Source organism: Pongo abelii, chromosome 14 (assembly GCF_028885655.2).
Source record: "Pongo abelii isolate AG06213 chromosome 14, NHGRI_mPonAbe1-v2.0_pri, whole genome shotgun sequence".
NCBI lineage: Eukaryota > Metazoa > Chordata > Mammalia > Primates > Hominidae > Pongo > Pongo abelii.
In genome coordinates this window covers 31,170,537-31,185,077 of record NC_071999.2, presented here as the reverse complement: position 1 = coordinate 31,185,077, position 14,541 = coordinate 31,170,537, and the positions used below count along the sequence as shown (strand labels likewise).

The window sequence follows — 14,541 nt, the reverse complement described above, 5'->3', positions numbered from 1 at the left end:
CTACTAAAAATACAAAATCTGCCGGGCTGGCGGCACATGCCTGTAATCTCAGCTACTCGGCAGGCTGAGGCAGGAGAATCTCTTGAACCAAGGAGGCAGAGGTTACAGTGAGCCAAGATCGTGCCATCGCACTCCAGCGTGGGCAACAAGAGCAAAACTCTGGCTCAAAAAAAAAAGGTAATACCTACTCCCGGCCGGGCGCAGTGGCTCATGCCTGTAATCCCAGCACTTTGGGAGGCCGAGGCAGGTGGATCACGAGGTCAGGAGATCGAGACCATCCTGACTAACACGGTGAAACCCCGTCTCTACTAAAAATATAAAAAATTAGCCGGGCGTGGTGGCGGGCGCCTGTAGTCCCAGCTACTCGGGAGGCTGAGGCAGGAGAATGGCATGAACCCGGGAGGCGGAGCTTGGAGTGGGCCAAGATCGTGCCACTGCACTCCAGCCTGGGCGACAGAGCGAGACTCCGTCTCAAAAAAAAAAAACAAAAAAACAAAAAAACCCTACTCCTTCTTTCCTCAAAAATATGACTTGCTTAATATAAATTACATTAGCACTACTTGACAAGTTTTCTTTTTATTCAATCCCTTTAGTTTTCTAAACAACCTATAAATTCAAATGTCTAGAAACACCCAGAGTAGGCCCTTCATCATGATGTAAAAATTCCTCTCTGTAGGATGATTATTTGTTAGAATTCATGGACTTTAATAAAGTTACAGACTTTAAAGAACTTGTCTAGTGAGATGAGTAACTGAGTTACCTTGAATAGAAGTTAGTCTAAATAATTTTTTACTCATGTAACAAAAGGTAAATTTCAAATAAAACAATCATGCTATACAGACCAGTAATTTTAGGCAAAATTAAATGCCAACTGTGATTCAGAAACTAATTACGTTTTCCTTAATTTTAGAAATACAGATTTGATCCACATTTAAAAGGATTCATTTTCAAAGTATATTTCAAAAAAATATTATTTCTAGTGGCTCAATTTTCAAATACCTTGGCGTTCCATTTTAATTCAGCCAACTATCAAGCTTGCTCTTGCCTTTGGATTAATTTTGGTATTGTTCAGTGCCATTCTGGGTAAAAATATAGGAAACCCATCAAATTTTGCTTCTCCTGGTATTTTCACAGGTATTACTTTTCTACTCTTCCCGTAATATGCCTCAAGCTTTTAATGTTAGCAAGTTTAGAAAAAAGATTTTAAATATGATTTCAGATATACACACACACACATAAAAGTACAAAATACCTGTCAAAATTTGGCAATATGCCAAGAGCTGGGGAGAACACAATCATTGCCCTAGAGGAAATCTATAATTTTAACCCATAAACATTCACCTGAAAGACCCAAAGGACACATAAGCATTAACCACATATACACTGAAGTAGTTACATAATATATCAGTGAATGACTATGTTTTGCAGGGTGATGGGTAAAGTGGGACTTATTGGAGTTGTATGTTAAGATACATAGTTAGGATTTTTTTTCTGAGGCTGTCAGTACATTTCAACTGAGAAAAAAAGATTTCCAGCACAAGGTGCTGCCTGAGGAAAAAAAAATTCCAGCACAAGGTGCTGCCTGAGAAAAAGGTCAGAGTGGTCTAAGTTGATGGAGGAGGAGCAGCTGTATGAATCTCTGTTTCAGAATTACTGCAGTAGATTATGGTGTGAGCACTGTCCTGGAATAAAATAGACTAGTCAGGTCTTGTACACAAAGGACAAAGAACTTGGCCTAAACCAGAGTCAATGTAAAGTCACTCAAAATTGGTTCTCAGCTGCTTTGGATATGATCCAGAAATTCCACTCCCAGGTATATACTGAAAACATACGTCCACCTAACAAGTCACACATGAATGCTTATAGAAGCATTATTCATTTTAGCCAAAAAGTGGAAACAACCCGAATGCCCAACTGATGAACATATAAACAAAATGTGGTATATCTATACAATGCAATATGATCCAGCCATAGAAAGGTATGAAGTACTGATACATGTACTACATGGATGAACCTTGAAAACATTACATTAAATAAAGAAACACAAACACAAAAGGCCACATGTTGAATTAGTCCATTTATATGAAATGTCCAGAACAGGCAAATCCACTGAGACAGAAAGTAGATTAGTGCTTGTCAATGGCTAGGGAGAGAGGGGAATGGGAGTGACTGCTTAATGGGTTTCTTTTTGGGGTCATGAAAATGTCCTAGGATTAGACAGTGATGGTGGTTGCACAGCCTTGTCCATCTACTAAAAACCACTATATTGATCACACACTTTTAAAAGGGTGAATTTTATGGTATGTGACTTATATCTCAATTTTTAAAAAGGAGTTCTCAGCATTTTTTCTGCTACAATACATCTGAAGAACATAACATAACTCCATCAGTAAAGGCAGCTTACTACAGCAAGGACTGGTTTTGGGACTTTGACAATAACTATATTAAAGAATATTCAGAATCATGACACCAAGAGTCTTTAAGTATTAAGGTCAAACAACAGGTAAAAGCCACCTTTTAGTGACAATATCAAGAGCTGCCTTGAGGTGACAAAAGATCGCTAAAGAGAAAAGATAATTTCTAAGTAACGTGACCAAGGCTATGTAATCTGGTGTGAAGGAAAAAATTCAAAGTGTTCTGAAGGAGGAAAGGATAGAAGGAGTTTTATTTTCTAGCAACAGCTAAGAACAGAAAAAGAGTCAAGAGACAACGAGGATTGGATTCAATAGTGAAAGGTACTACAAGAAAGATTAACACCAGTCACAGGAAATCAAATGTATTTATCAACACTGATTCGCCATACATAGTTCCCATCTAACAAATGAATCACACTTCAAATGTTTATACATCAGAATTAGAACACATTTGCCCAGAGAATTAATTGTCCAAGTAGTTAAGTTTGCAAATGGCCTACAATAATTATAATTTTTCATTATTTCTGTTTTCCTAGCCGAAATTCAGCAAGCCAGAAGCCCTGTCCCTACCTTTCATCTTTCCACGCATCAGAGCCCCAACAAGAGACATTCCATTACTTCCTAAACTCTAAGTAGCAAAAGAACTTCTTTCCCCTTCCAATTTGTTACCATCCATCACCTCAGCAGCATACGAAATTCTGACTCCTTACTCCTCATGGAGGTGAAGCCAAAGCAGAATCATTTGCCAACCAGAGCCTCAGGCAAAACAGAGTTCTGCCATGGCAGTTTTACACACGAGAGAGTCTTAAATCAGACCCCTGGATTTCAGAGGCTGCTTTTCTTGAATGGCCAATGTTCTCATGATTGAAAACTGACACACACACAATTATGGTGTTCAGTGCAAATGCTGATAAATTTATCTCCACTGTTAAATAATGAGTACCTCACCATGTCCAATGGGCACAATGGAACATTTGTAGTACATATATATACTACTACACATACAGCAAGAGCTCAAAAAATGCTGGCCAGGGGAAAAGAAAGGCATGGCAAGGAAAAATTAAAACACACAAAATTTGCTGGGGTCTGCAGAAAACATAATTTAAAAAAAAATCCCTTTGTCCTATTCCTGTTGTAATGTCTTTTCTGATGAGATCTTCCCTGTCTTCTATGATCCAAATCAAATACTGTAAACTTTGAAGCTTTTCCTAAAAACCTTAACCAGTTGGGGACTTCCTTCTCTGTGTTGCCATATACCTTGCATTAATTATTATAGTGCTTATCGAATTGCAACACTTACATGTTTGTTTCGCCAGTAGTTATCTCCTCAAATAATGGAATACTTCATTCGTCTTTGCATTCCCAATACCTTGGACAGTGCTTGGCACATAGAAGGGTCCAATAAATACTTGAATGAATGAGTAATTGACTTCTTCAAACGTTCAAAGACACAGTAAAAGTAATAACTCACATGAACAAATCCCAAATGAATTGATTTTCCAGTATTGCTACAAAAAAAATGAAATTTAAGCATGAAATCTCAACGTAGCCTAAACAGTGGATCTGAATGCACTGATATCTAAGGCAGGTACCTTCAACCACATGGAAATAAGTACACAGCAAATACAGTCATCCCTCAGTATCTACAAGGGGTGCAAATACAGTCATCCCTCAGTATCCACAAGGGGTGCGTTCCAGGACCGCCCCCCAAAATCCACAGATGCTCAAGTTTCTAATATAAAATGGTATCCTATTTGCATATAACCTACGCATATCCTCCCACACACTTTAAGTCATCTCTAGATTACTTATAATACCTAATAAAATGTAAATGCTATGTAAACAGTTGTTATACTCTATTTTTTTAGGAAATAATGACAAGAAAAAAAATCTGTACATGCTCAGTAGAGATGCAACTATCCTTCCCCCCTACCCCCTCGAAAATTTTTGAACCACAGTTGCTTGAATCTACAGATGCAGGACCTGCAGATACAGGGGACTAATTGTCCCTTTCTGTCACATTTTTAGAAGGTTATAAGGAATACTCTTTATTGCATACATGACTATTCCAGTGATAGAAATTACATATTGTATTTGGCATTTCTGACATCTAAAGAAATATTTAAGTCAAAATGAACTTAGATATAGCATTCAGCCATATTCAGAAGGGGAAAAAGGTAATGAGATGCTCCAATGCAGGTTGAATCAGAAGAGTTCTTTTGTGCTGCCCACCAACTGAATGGTTCAAGGGAGTGGAAACAGGCACTAGCCCATAAATCCTCAATATCTTAAGAGATAAATGCAGAGGAATGGCAAGGTAGTGTAAGACATGTTGGGTTAAGTAACTGATAGGTCTTTGGGAGTTACCAAGCTTTTTGGCAGTTAACGAGAACCAACGTTAAAGCATGAGACTAAAAAATATGGAAATGCACCATCATCTAAAGTAAAATTTTTTAGTGGTTGTTTGCCTAATCTTGCAAAAAATATTACATTTTATGTTCATAATTTTTACTTCCTCAAATCATAATACTAGAAAAGACCCTAAAAATTATCTGCTGAAACCCCCCTACTAAGATCTATAAGGGCAAATGACTTGCCCAAGGTCATACTGCTATCAGAAGCATAGTCTGAATTCAAATTCAGGTTTCCAGGATCACTCATCTAGAGTTCTTTCCACTAGACGAAGTGCTTCCACATGGCTTTCATTAGAGTTTAGTCCTACACACACACACACACACACACACACACACACCCCCCTCTAGATACGCAAGTATGTTTGTGTATATACGTACAGACACACCCATATAGCTACATAAACAGTTTTATAGCACTTGAAAAAACTAGGGTGCTTCAGTAATATACCCAGAAAGTACACCAGTTTATTGAAACAAATATTAATAGTTCTACAAGGTATTTATGTTTTTGAGTAACCCACTAGAAATCAAACTCCACAACTATTTTTTTACTTATTCAATATATTAATTATATGAAGCATAATGGTTAGATCTAAAGTTTACTCGTGGGTAAATTTGCTTAACCTTTCTAAGCCTCAGTTTCCTCAACTGGAAAACTGAAAAATAACAGAATTGACTTGACATACTTCTTGTGAGGATTAACTAGATGATGAATGTAAAGTGCTTTGCCCAGAACCTGAAACTTAATTACTCAGTAATTTAGCTATTATTGCCATTATCACTGCCTACTTACTAATCTCTGGGCTCTCAACAAATGTGCCCCAAAGAAAGTTGGCAGTATCTGTCTCTCTCTCTCTCTCTCTCACACACACACACACACACAAACACACACTCATTCCTCACTCATAATTCCTCACTCATAATTATCTATTCTTTGGAGCATAGATTATAACAGATTAAAAACCCTACTAAGAAAATTCCTTTTGTTTTTCTTTTTTGAAGAAAAACCTCTTATCTCAAATTGATATTTTAAATTATCCAAACATCCAGTGCAAATATTGAAGTCTAGAATTTAAAAACACAAATTGTTTTCTGTCTTCTAATGCTTTCTTACTCTTTAAAACAAAATTAGTTTGGTTGCCTAAATTCTGCAAAGAGGAGATACAATCAACTCAGAAAGAAAATGAACCCCCCTGCTTCCCACTGAGTACCCTTTAAGTGTTCAGACACAAAGGACACTATCTCATTTATGGCGACACAAGTGAGAACAAATTAATCCCAAGATTTATTGTGCATTTCTCTAAACTCTATTATAATCTGAAATTAACACAGTTATAAAAGGTCCCTTTTCCCTACCATGCAATCATGCCTCAAGTAAGTCAAAGAAATGAATCTTTGAAGCTATTTTATTTCCTAAAACTTAATAATTTAAGCAGCTAACTTCTCTGGTCTAAATTATTTTACCAATTATTCATTCTCTATGCTCACTGGGCAACTGAAAGGATACAACGTTTACATACGTTCATTTCAATAGTCAAATATGTCTAAACCAAGCTTATTTGCGTTATTTCCTTTTATAGAAAATCTCAGGTTCTCCTTGAAGGTGTTACCGTCTGAGTTCCTAGAAAACAAATCTCAGCTGCAGAATATATAATGTAATTTGAAAGTAAATCAATACTAGAAACAAATTATTTGATCATCATCTTATTATGAAAGATTAAACAAGCACAAATTTTATTTCACCAGGACTAAAATGCATTAAATTACATTTCACTGACATAAGATCAAAAGAACCTCATAAATACTATGCGATATTTTACCAGAGTGAGGTTACAAAAAAGAAGTCAAACCGAAAAAATCCCTGTAATTTTAAAACTCTCTAAAACTATCTCTAAAAGATAGTAATTTTAAAACTCTCTTGACATTTGATCCATTAAAAATAGAAGTTCATCACATAAAGAGAATCATTAAAGACCGATGGAAAACAAACCCCAAGGATTACAAATAATAATTTCTTTTTTCCAAAATGCAATGTTACTTTTCAGCTGTCACAGATGACTAAGAATGCCCATACATTATACCTTCAACTATCTTTAAATTCAAAGATATTGAAATTATTCTTTCAAATTATTCTTAACGGCCTAAATTAAAACCTGACCATAGAGATATAAAATGTGCTTAAGTACCTCCTGCCAATACACAGTATTAGTTTTCTAATAAAATGTACAACGTTAAAACAAATATGCATATTTTATTAGCTTAAATTGGTAATTTATGAAAACAGAACCGGCTTCTCTCACACAGATTAAAAATAATGCAAAGGCGCTAGAATTTTATATAACATGACAGTATGGTCAAATGTACTGTAATGTCTAATCTCATGGGATTGGGGATTTTATGAATATGCCCAAAATTACATAATACTGGGGGAGGGGGAGATGGTTTAAAGCTTTTGAGAAATATTGTATGGTAAGTTAACAAACATAATTTTAAAAATATATGTCATTACAGAGTAAAACTTCAACAATAAGTCTAATTAGACAACAACAGAGTCAGCAGTATCTCCAGACGCTGATTTCTCCGTGTCACCAGACTATCCATTCCGCTAAAAAGTACTTTTAAATACGCGCGGCGGCCAGAATATCAAGTTTTCAAATCCAAATCCCTACCTTCTGCCGATCTGTTCCACTTTACTGCTGCATAAAAGCACTAAAATACACATTCCAAATTAATTAGAACTCCTATCTTCTTCGTAGAGTCCATTGTACATACTTTCAGAAAGATATTTCAGTAAATCTAAGAAAAATGTTCAATAAATATACACTTTCCAACATCCAGAATACTATTTATAAATATGCGCCCCCCTCCCCCACAGTAGGGAACTTCAGCTTTACGTATTTTTTTTTCGTGCTAATGTTGTCTGAACATACTCTCCTACCTAATTTGAAATTTTAAGTGATTAAACATCATACAGCAGGTGACTAAACTGGGATGTTCAAGTAAAGCTACTTCGTTTCTAATAAAATCCAAGGATTATATAATAAGCTTTGACTTTTCAATAATTTTCTATTCTGTCAAAGGCAACAGAGACAACACCCATTTTACAAGAAAACATGGAGTTAATAAAATATATTTCCCCCCTAACTAAGAATTGCCTTCTCTTTTGTCAATATTACAAGACATTCATCTACTGACAAAGAGAAAAAATGAACAATTCACTTGCCTGTTAAGAAACTAAATTGGAAGCATTACCAGTCATAGGTTTAATTAAGTTGTTACTAGGGAAGAATATTTAAAGCAAAGGGATTATTTAAAGTTCACTGCCAGCCGCTAAATTTGGGGGAAACCGCCTGAACAAGATAGTCCCTATGTCACTTGCCTTCTTCCCCACCACCCACCCTGCACCAAACCCCCATTGTTCTATGTAAAAATTCACAGCTAATAATATCTAAATAGCAATTGCAACATTTATGTTGCAGATGATCACTATGGGGAACTCTCTCCGGAACCACATTCACTCGCTGCCTTCCTTCCCTCAAATAAAATACAAATTTGATTAAAAATCGATCACAAACTGGTGGGGGAAAGGATCACAGCCTTCCTTCTAGACCGATGGATGACACTCCAGAGGCGGGTGAGGAAATCCCCAGGTTACCATAATAAATCGACCAAGGAAAAAAAAAATTTTAACCCGGCGTTTTAGAACGAATTTTTTCATAAATCAGCTTTGAAATCCTTGAAAAGTATACAGCCCACGGTGCAGAGGCTCATCTTGCCTCTTACCACCAGAGCAGAACACAGACGCGGCACGCAGGATTTCTTGTGGGTTTGGATCCTTCGTACACCACTTCCTCCCCAAACCTGGCTGGCGGAGCCAGAGGCCGGCGTCGAGGAAGTCAGAGCCCGGCACCCCGGCGGCCCGCTCTCCCTCCGGGCTACCTGCCTCGGCCTGCGGGAGCGCCGCCCAGCGCGGACACCGGCCCAGACACACACACTCACCCATCTTTCCTCTTGGCTTTGTAGACGTGACCATAAGTGCCTCGGCCAACTTTGCAGCCCTCGTATTCAAACAGGTCCTCGACCCGCTCCCGCTCGCTGCTCAGCTTCACTTTAAAGTCATAGTCCATTGTCACAGCCTCTGAGGCCGGAGAGCTGGGTCGGGGGGCCGGGGGGCAGGGGTGGGGACCAGGGAAGCACGGGCAGCCGCAGCCCCCGGGAACCCGCCCGCTCTACGCCCGCCGGCCGCAGCACCAGCCCGACTGATGCGGCAAGAGCAGGAGGAGGCCCCGCGAAAGCGCCGGGGACATCCAGGGGGACGGCGGGGCAGAGGCCGGCCGGGGGTGGAGGAACGGGGAGGATCCCCCGGCGAAGGAGAGCCGAGGGACGAGGGCTGGGGGTGGGGAGCGGTGTCTCTGCCCTTGTCCCCGCGGGCTCCCTGGGCGCCGGCTCCGCCGCTCTCTCCGGCCGCGCGTTCTGCTCCTGCGGCGGGAGCGGCGGGGCGGTCAGGCGGGCTCTCTTCCTCTCACACGCGCACTCACGCCTCACGCTCTCACACACACGCTCACACTCACTCACTCACTCACTCTCCCATACACTCAAACAGAAAGGCAGCGCCGCACAACAGCCGGTACCTCCTCAAAGAGAGGAGGAGGGAGGGCACTCGCGGAACACGGCCGCGGCTGTCGCAAAAACGTCGCGAAGCCTCGAGCTGCCTCCGGGCCACCCTTTAGCCCGCTCCCGCGGTGGCTGGCCGCCCCTGCTGGCGGTGGCACCCTGAGGACCGTGTGGAGGGAGCAGGGGAGCCACTGCCCAAAGCTGCCGCCAAATGCACCACGTGGAACCAGCCCCAGCGGTGGCCGGGCTCCAGACTACAATACCCAGAATGCACAGGCCGCCGCCGCTGCCGCCTCTTCTACGACTCCGCCCCACACGGTGGGAAAATGGGAGCGTTGCATGATGGGACTCGTAGTCTAGGGTGAAATTCGTTGCAATCACTTGGGGAAAATTTATTTTTATTTTTATTTTTATTTTTACAGCGATCTAACTAGAGTCTGATTTCAGCCACAAACTTGATCAAAGAGGTGCACGTGGGAAGGAGAGTAGTTTGCATTAGAAACACATTTTGTGCCACTCTGAATTCCAGATTTTAAAGGCCACTGTCATCGATAAAAGCCGGTATGATATTTGTAAACAGCTCGCGGGCCAGCAGTTGGGGTACTCTTGGTGTTCACAATCTGATAAGGGCTGCACAATGATGTCAACATACTGACATTACAAGCACCACTAAAAGTGAATCAATGACCAGTGTCCAAGCTACTCCTAAACATTGTTACTCTTGTGACAGATGACCATCCAAATCTTTCCTATCCAGTTACAGGAAGTATTGAGTACAGTACAGCCTTCTGCGATACTACCTATAAGAACGCCAGTTTCTAGCTATGATTACAGAAAGGATCTAAATCCATGGGAACTAGTTTGTTAATAATTTTAAGGTAGCAATATGTCCTGCTTCAGGAGTCCTGGTATCTTGATACTAATCTATCATTTTATCTTACCCCTCTTGTCTATTTTTAATTTTTGGTTTCCAATTGTTACCATTTCCACTAAAGCTCCCCACTTCCCAAAGGCAATATGAACTTTGCACTTTTAATGTGAACTTTTTAACACTTTTTTTCCACCTTTCCTGTGGTATTTATCAAATTCCGTTTCATCTTTTATTTCCTCTTCCTTGCTAGATCCTAAGTTGTTATAGGAAGTCATATTTGCATCTTCCGTAAAACCTAGTGTCATGCCTTGATAATGATGCACAGTAAACACTTGTTAAATTAATGAATGAATAAACATGTTTATCTCAAAAAGATCCATATACAAATGATGATGATGATGATATCATATTGTGAAAAAGCTTCCAAAGGGCTTTCTCTTATATAATTTTCCTTGGAGAAAATTAGTGACTTCACCACTGTGTAAAATTAAATTGTTTTTACCTAGCATACTATATAAGTATTTAGTATTTTAGTATACTGGGTTTGAATCCTGCATTATCATTTACTAATGTGTTCTTGGAGCCTAGAATTTTTTCTTTGCAAAGTGCAAAGCACAAAACAAATGTAAGCTTTCATTAATGGCATATTATTGGTTTCCATTCAGTGATGAAAATTGGGTAACTCTCTAGCAGAACTGCTCATTTGCATCCTTAAAGAATTACATCATTTTCTGAATATGGATTTAAAAGATTCTTCCTTAGACAGTGTATTTTGTATTTTTTGAGGGATGTGTCTTTTGTGCACGTATTTACTCATGGATCTTGAGAAATCAAACTACCACACTGGAGGAAAAGTTGTGAAGAGGCATGGGACTCAACTTGCCCCTACACTGTATCGGGTCCCCCTTCCCCACCTCCTGTACAAATTATACACGCCATTCTGGAACACTGAAGGTCTCAGACCTTTTTTGTTTGTCTTTTTGTGTTTTTATTTTGAGACAGGGTCTGGCTATGTCACCCAGGCTGGAGTGCAGTGATGCGATGACGGCTTACTACAATCTTGAACTCCTGGGCTCAAGCAACTCTTCTCCCCAGCCTCCTGAGTAGCTGGGACTACAGGCGTGTGCCACTACACCCAGCTAATTTTTTTTTTTTTTTTTTTTTTTGACAGACGGAGTCTCACTCTGTTGCCCAGGCTGATCTTTAACTCCTGGGTTCAAGTGATCCTCCCATCTCAACCTCCCAAAGTGTTGGGATTACAGGCATAAGCCACATACCTGGCCTCAGACTTTTAAAAATGTACTTTTGTACACTGTTTTGGCTGGCTTCACTCTGGGTGAAGGTGAACTCTCCCTGAAGGAACTGAGTGTCCTCGCTGTCAACTGAGTATCTTGAATGTCAATCCTGACTGTCAGTCTTTTCCTGGGGCAGGAAAAGAAGCTAACCTTGGACTAGCGAAGAGCAAGATCTGCTTTTCTCTCTGTAGCCAGGGTGAGAGTTAGAGGCCTAGACTCTAGGTTGGAGGAATATGGTGGTAGAAGGTAAGCTGACCCTGTAAAATGGTGTCACGATGGGGAGCTGAGAAAGAGATAGCCACTAACGGCCCCTTATAGGAGAGCATGGCTAATGCTAGGAACAGTAGCTTCTAATACTCAGTTTTAAGTGTCTCGTTTTGTATGTTCTTAAGGCTCTTAAGGGCTAAGATGCTTCCTCATACCATCTCTGACCTTTACAGTCCTACCCATCCCCCAAGTGCTTAATTTGGTCATGAAGACTTTCCTAATTCTTGAAACTAGATATGACCTTTCTTTATCATGAACCTCTACCCCAGCCCTAGCACCAATGCACTTTATTTGTAACTCATTATAGCTACCTTATATTTTAATCATTTATTTTATGTGATTAAAAAAATGCCCCTTAATAAATTTAATGACTGAGTTTCTGCCTTAATCATCTCTATATCCCCTACAGTGCCAAGCACATATTGTTTGCGTAATTATATTTCATTAGAATGTGTTTAATTGGATTGATTTCAATAAATGTTGAAATGGACGTTAATAATAATAAAGGTGGAGGACAGTCATTTTAAAACATTTAGTATCTTGCCTCAGTCTTGCCTCTAAAAAGGGCTTTTTATAGCTGCAAAAGTACTGAGTGCTTCATGATATATTAATGTAAAAGCCCAAGTGGGTCTTTTCATAGTTAATCACTGCAGTCTCTACAACTTTGAATTCCACTTTCTCACTCAGTATTAAGGCATGCTTTCAGTGGAAAGCATGTAACCTCTCATTCTACAGGTGGCACGTTCATCCCGCACATATTAACCATCTGCATGTGAGCACAGTGTTCGACACAAGGAAGAACAAGTTAGATTAATCAATCCAAGAGCCTTTTTGTAATATTTCATTTTTTTCACTCTGTCTTTCTGGCCTGATTTTTTAAAAATTTTCAAATAAACTATAGATGCAAAAAGTTTCCTAACTCTGCAAGCATCCAGAATATAATTTAGACCTTAGAAATAACCAGAATATGAAAAATGCTTTCAAAAATATCTCACTCTTCTCCCCTTCACCATGTGGGTGTCATTTTGCCTTTGTGAACTCATTTCCTCCACACAACGGGAAACATGACCACCAATAGTTGCTGAATTTTACATCAGACAATGGCTTTCACTAGTGAAGAATTGACTGTTTCTCAATTCTGGTCCTAAAAATCCCAAGAAGAGCTCTGGTATGGCTGAGTCAGGCCCATCCTAGGCCAACTAAGTTTAGCCACAGGAACAGGACCATGCAAGAATATGAGAGCTCCTTAATTAGGGGGCATGAGGGAGATGGGGGTAGGGAGTTCACAGGAGGAAGAATGCCCTAAGTATTATAAAGGAAATAAAACAGGACAATGTGATAGAAAGTGAGACCAGGAGGAAATTCCTTTAGATTAGTAGATGGTCAAGGTTTCTCTAAGGAGACGATGCTTAAGCAGAGACCTGAAAGTTGAGAAACAAAATCTGCTGTGGATGAGGGAGCAGAGTAGTCCAGGCAGATTAAACAGACAGCAAGTGCAAAAGGCAAAGCTGGGAATGAAGGAACAGAAAGATGACAAGAATATAATGAGTAAGAGGGGAAATTGTGTGAGATGAAGACAGAGAGGTAGACAGGGACCAGATAATATATGGCCTTTTTGACCATAGTAAGGCGTTTGGGTTTTATTTTTGGGGCAACCTTTCAGAAGGTTATAAGGAGGGGAGTGACCAGATGTGATTTATGCTTTAAAAAGAATATCCTGGTGCTATGTGAAGGATTAATTGTAGGAGGCAAGATGGATGGATGGATGGATGGTGAGATAGATAGATAGATAGATAGATAGATAGATAAATGGATGGATAGATGAGTGAATTGATGGATAGATAGAAGATAGAGGAATGGATGGATGGATGGATGGACAGATAGGTAGACTAGATAGATAGATAGATAGATAGATAGATAGATATAGATTAATAGTTAGATGAATGAATGGATAGATAGATGGGTGAATAGATGAATGAACAGATGGATAATGGATATATAGATGGGTGAATAGATGATGGATGAATGAATGGATGGATAGATAGATGGGTGGATGGATGGATGGATGAATGATAGATGGGTAAATGGATGGATGGATGAATGGATAGGGAGGGAGGGAGATAGATAGATTATAGATATATAGATAATAGATAGATAGATATGGAGACAGAGATTTATGGAACTTGCTGATCAGTTGGATGGGAAGTAAAGAAAAGGAAGTAATTAAGATGACTCCTGAGGATGTTGCCACTTACTGAGATGGGGAAGACTGAGAGTAACAAGTTTAGGTGAAAAAAGTAAGTTCCATTTTGGACATGCCAAACATGAGATGCCTCAGAAATCTAAGTGAACGTATCTGGTGGGCAGGTGGATGTGGGAGTCTGAAGCTCAAAGGAAAGAGCAGGGCTGGAGATAAGAATTTGGAAATCACCAACTGTAACAGTTGGTTAGATTGCCTACAAAGTAAATACGTTACAGTGAGAAAGAACAAGTCCCTGAGGACCTCCAACATTCAAGGGCTGAGTATAGGAGAGGAGGCCAGAGGGTTATGTGAAAATCAGGGAGTATGAAATCACAAAAGCCAAAGGAAGAACATGTTTTGAAAAGGAGGGATGGGCAATAGCACTGAATGCTGCCAAGAAGTCAAGCAAGATAAAGATCATGGT

General features: G+C 39.7%; 1 protein-coding gene across 7 annotated transcripts in view; it reads right to left on the bottom strand.

The window, feature by feature from the left end:
* The window catches only part of CDK8 (cyclin dependent kinase 8), a 153,805-nt gene extending 144,123 nt beyond the window's left edge, over positions 1-9,682 (bottom strand). For 3 of the 7 annotated variants that reach the window (XM_054528831.2, XM_054528832.2, XM_009248510.4), the window contains exon 1: positions 8,828-9,190. In XM_054528831.2, coding sequence (XP_054384806.1) covers positions 8,828-8,955 — 128 coding nt within the window. In that variant the 5' untranslated portion in view covers positions 8,956-9,190. Of the gene's footprint in view, positions 1-3,714; positions 3,858-8,827 lie in introns of those variants that run through there. The other 4 variants (XM_002824103.6, XM_063714865.1, XM_054528833.2 and 1 more) reach the window with 4 other exon arrangements.
* Positions 9,683-14,541: the final 4,859 nt, after the last annotated feature.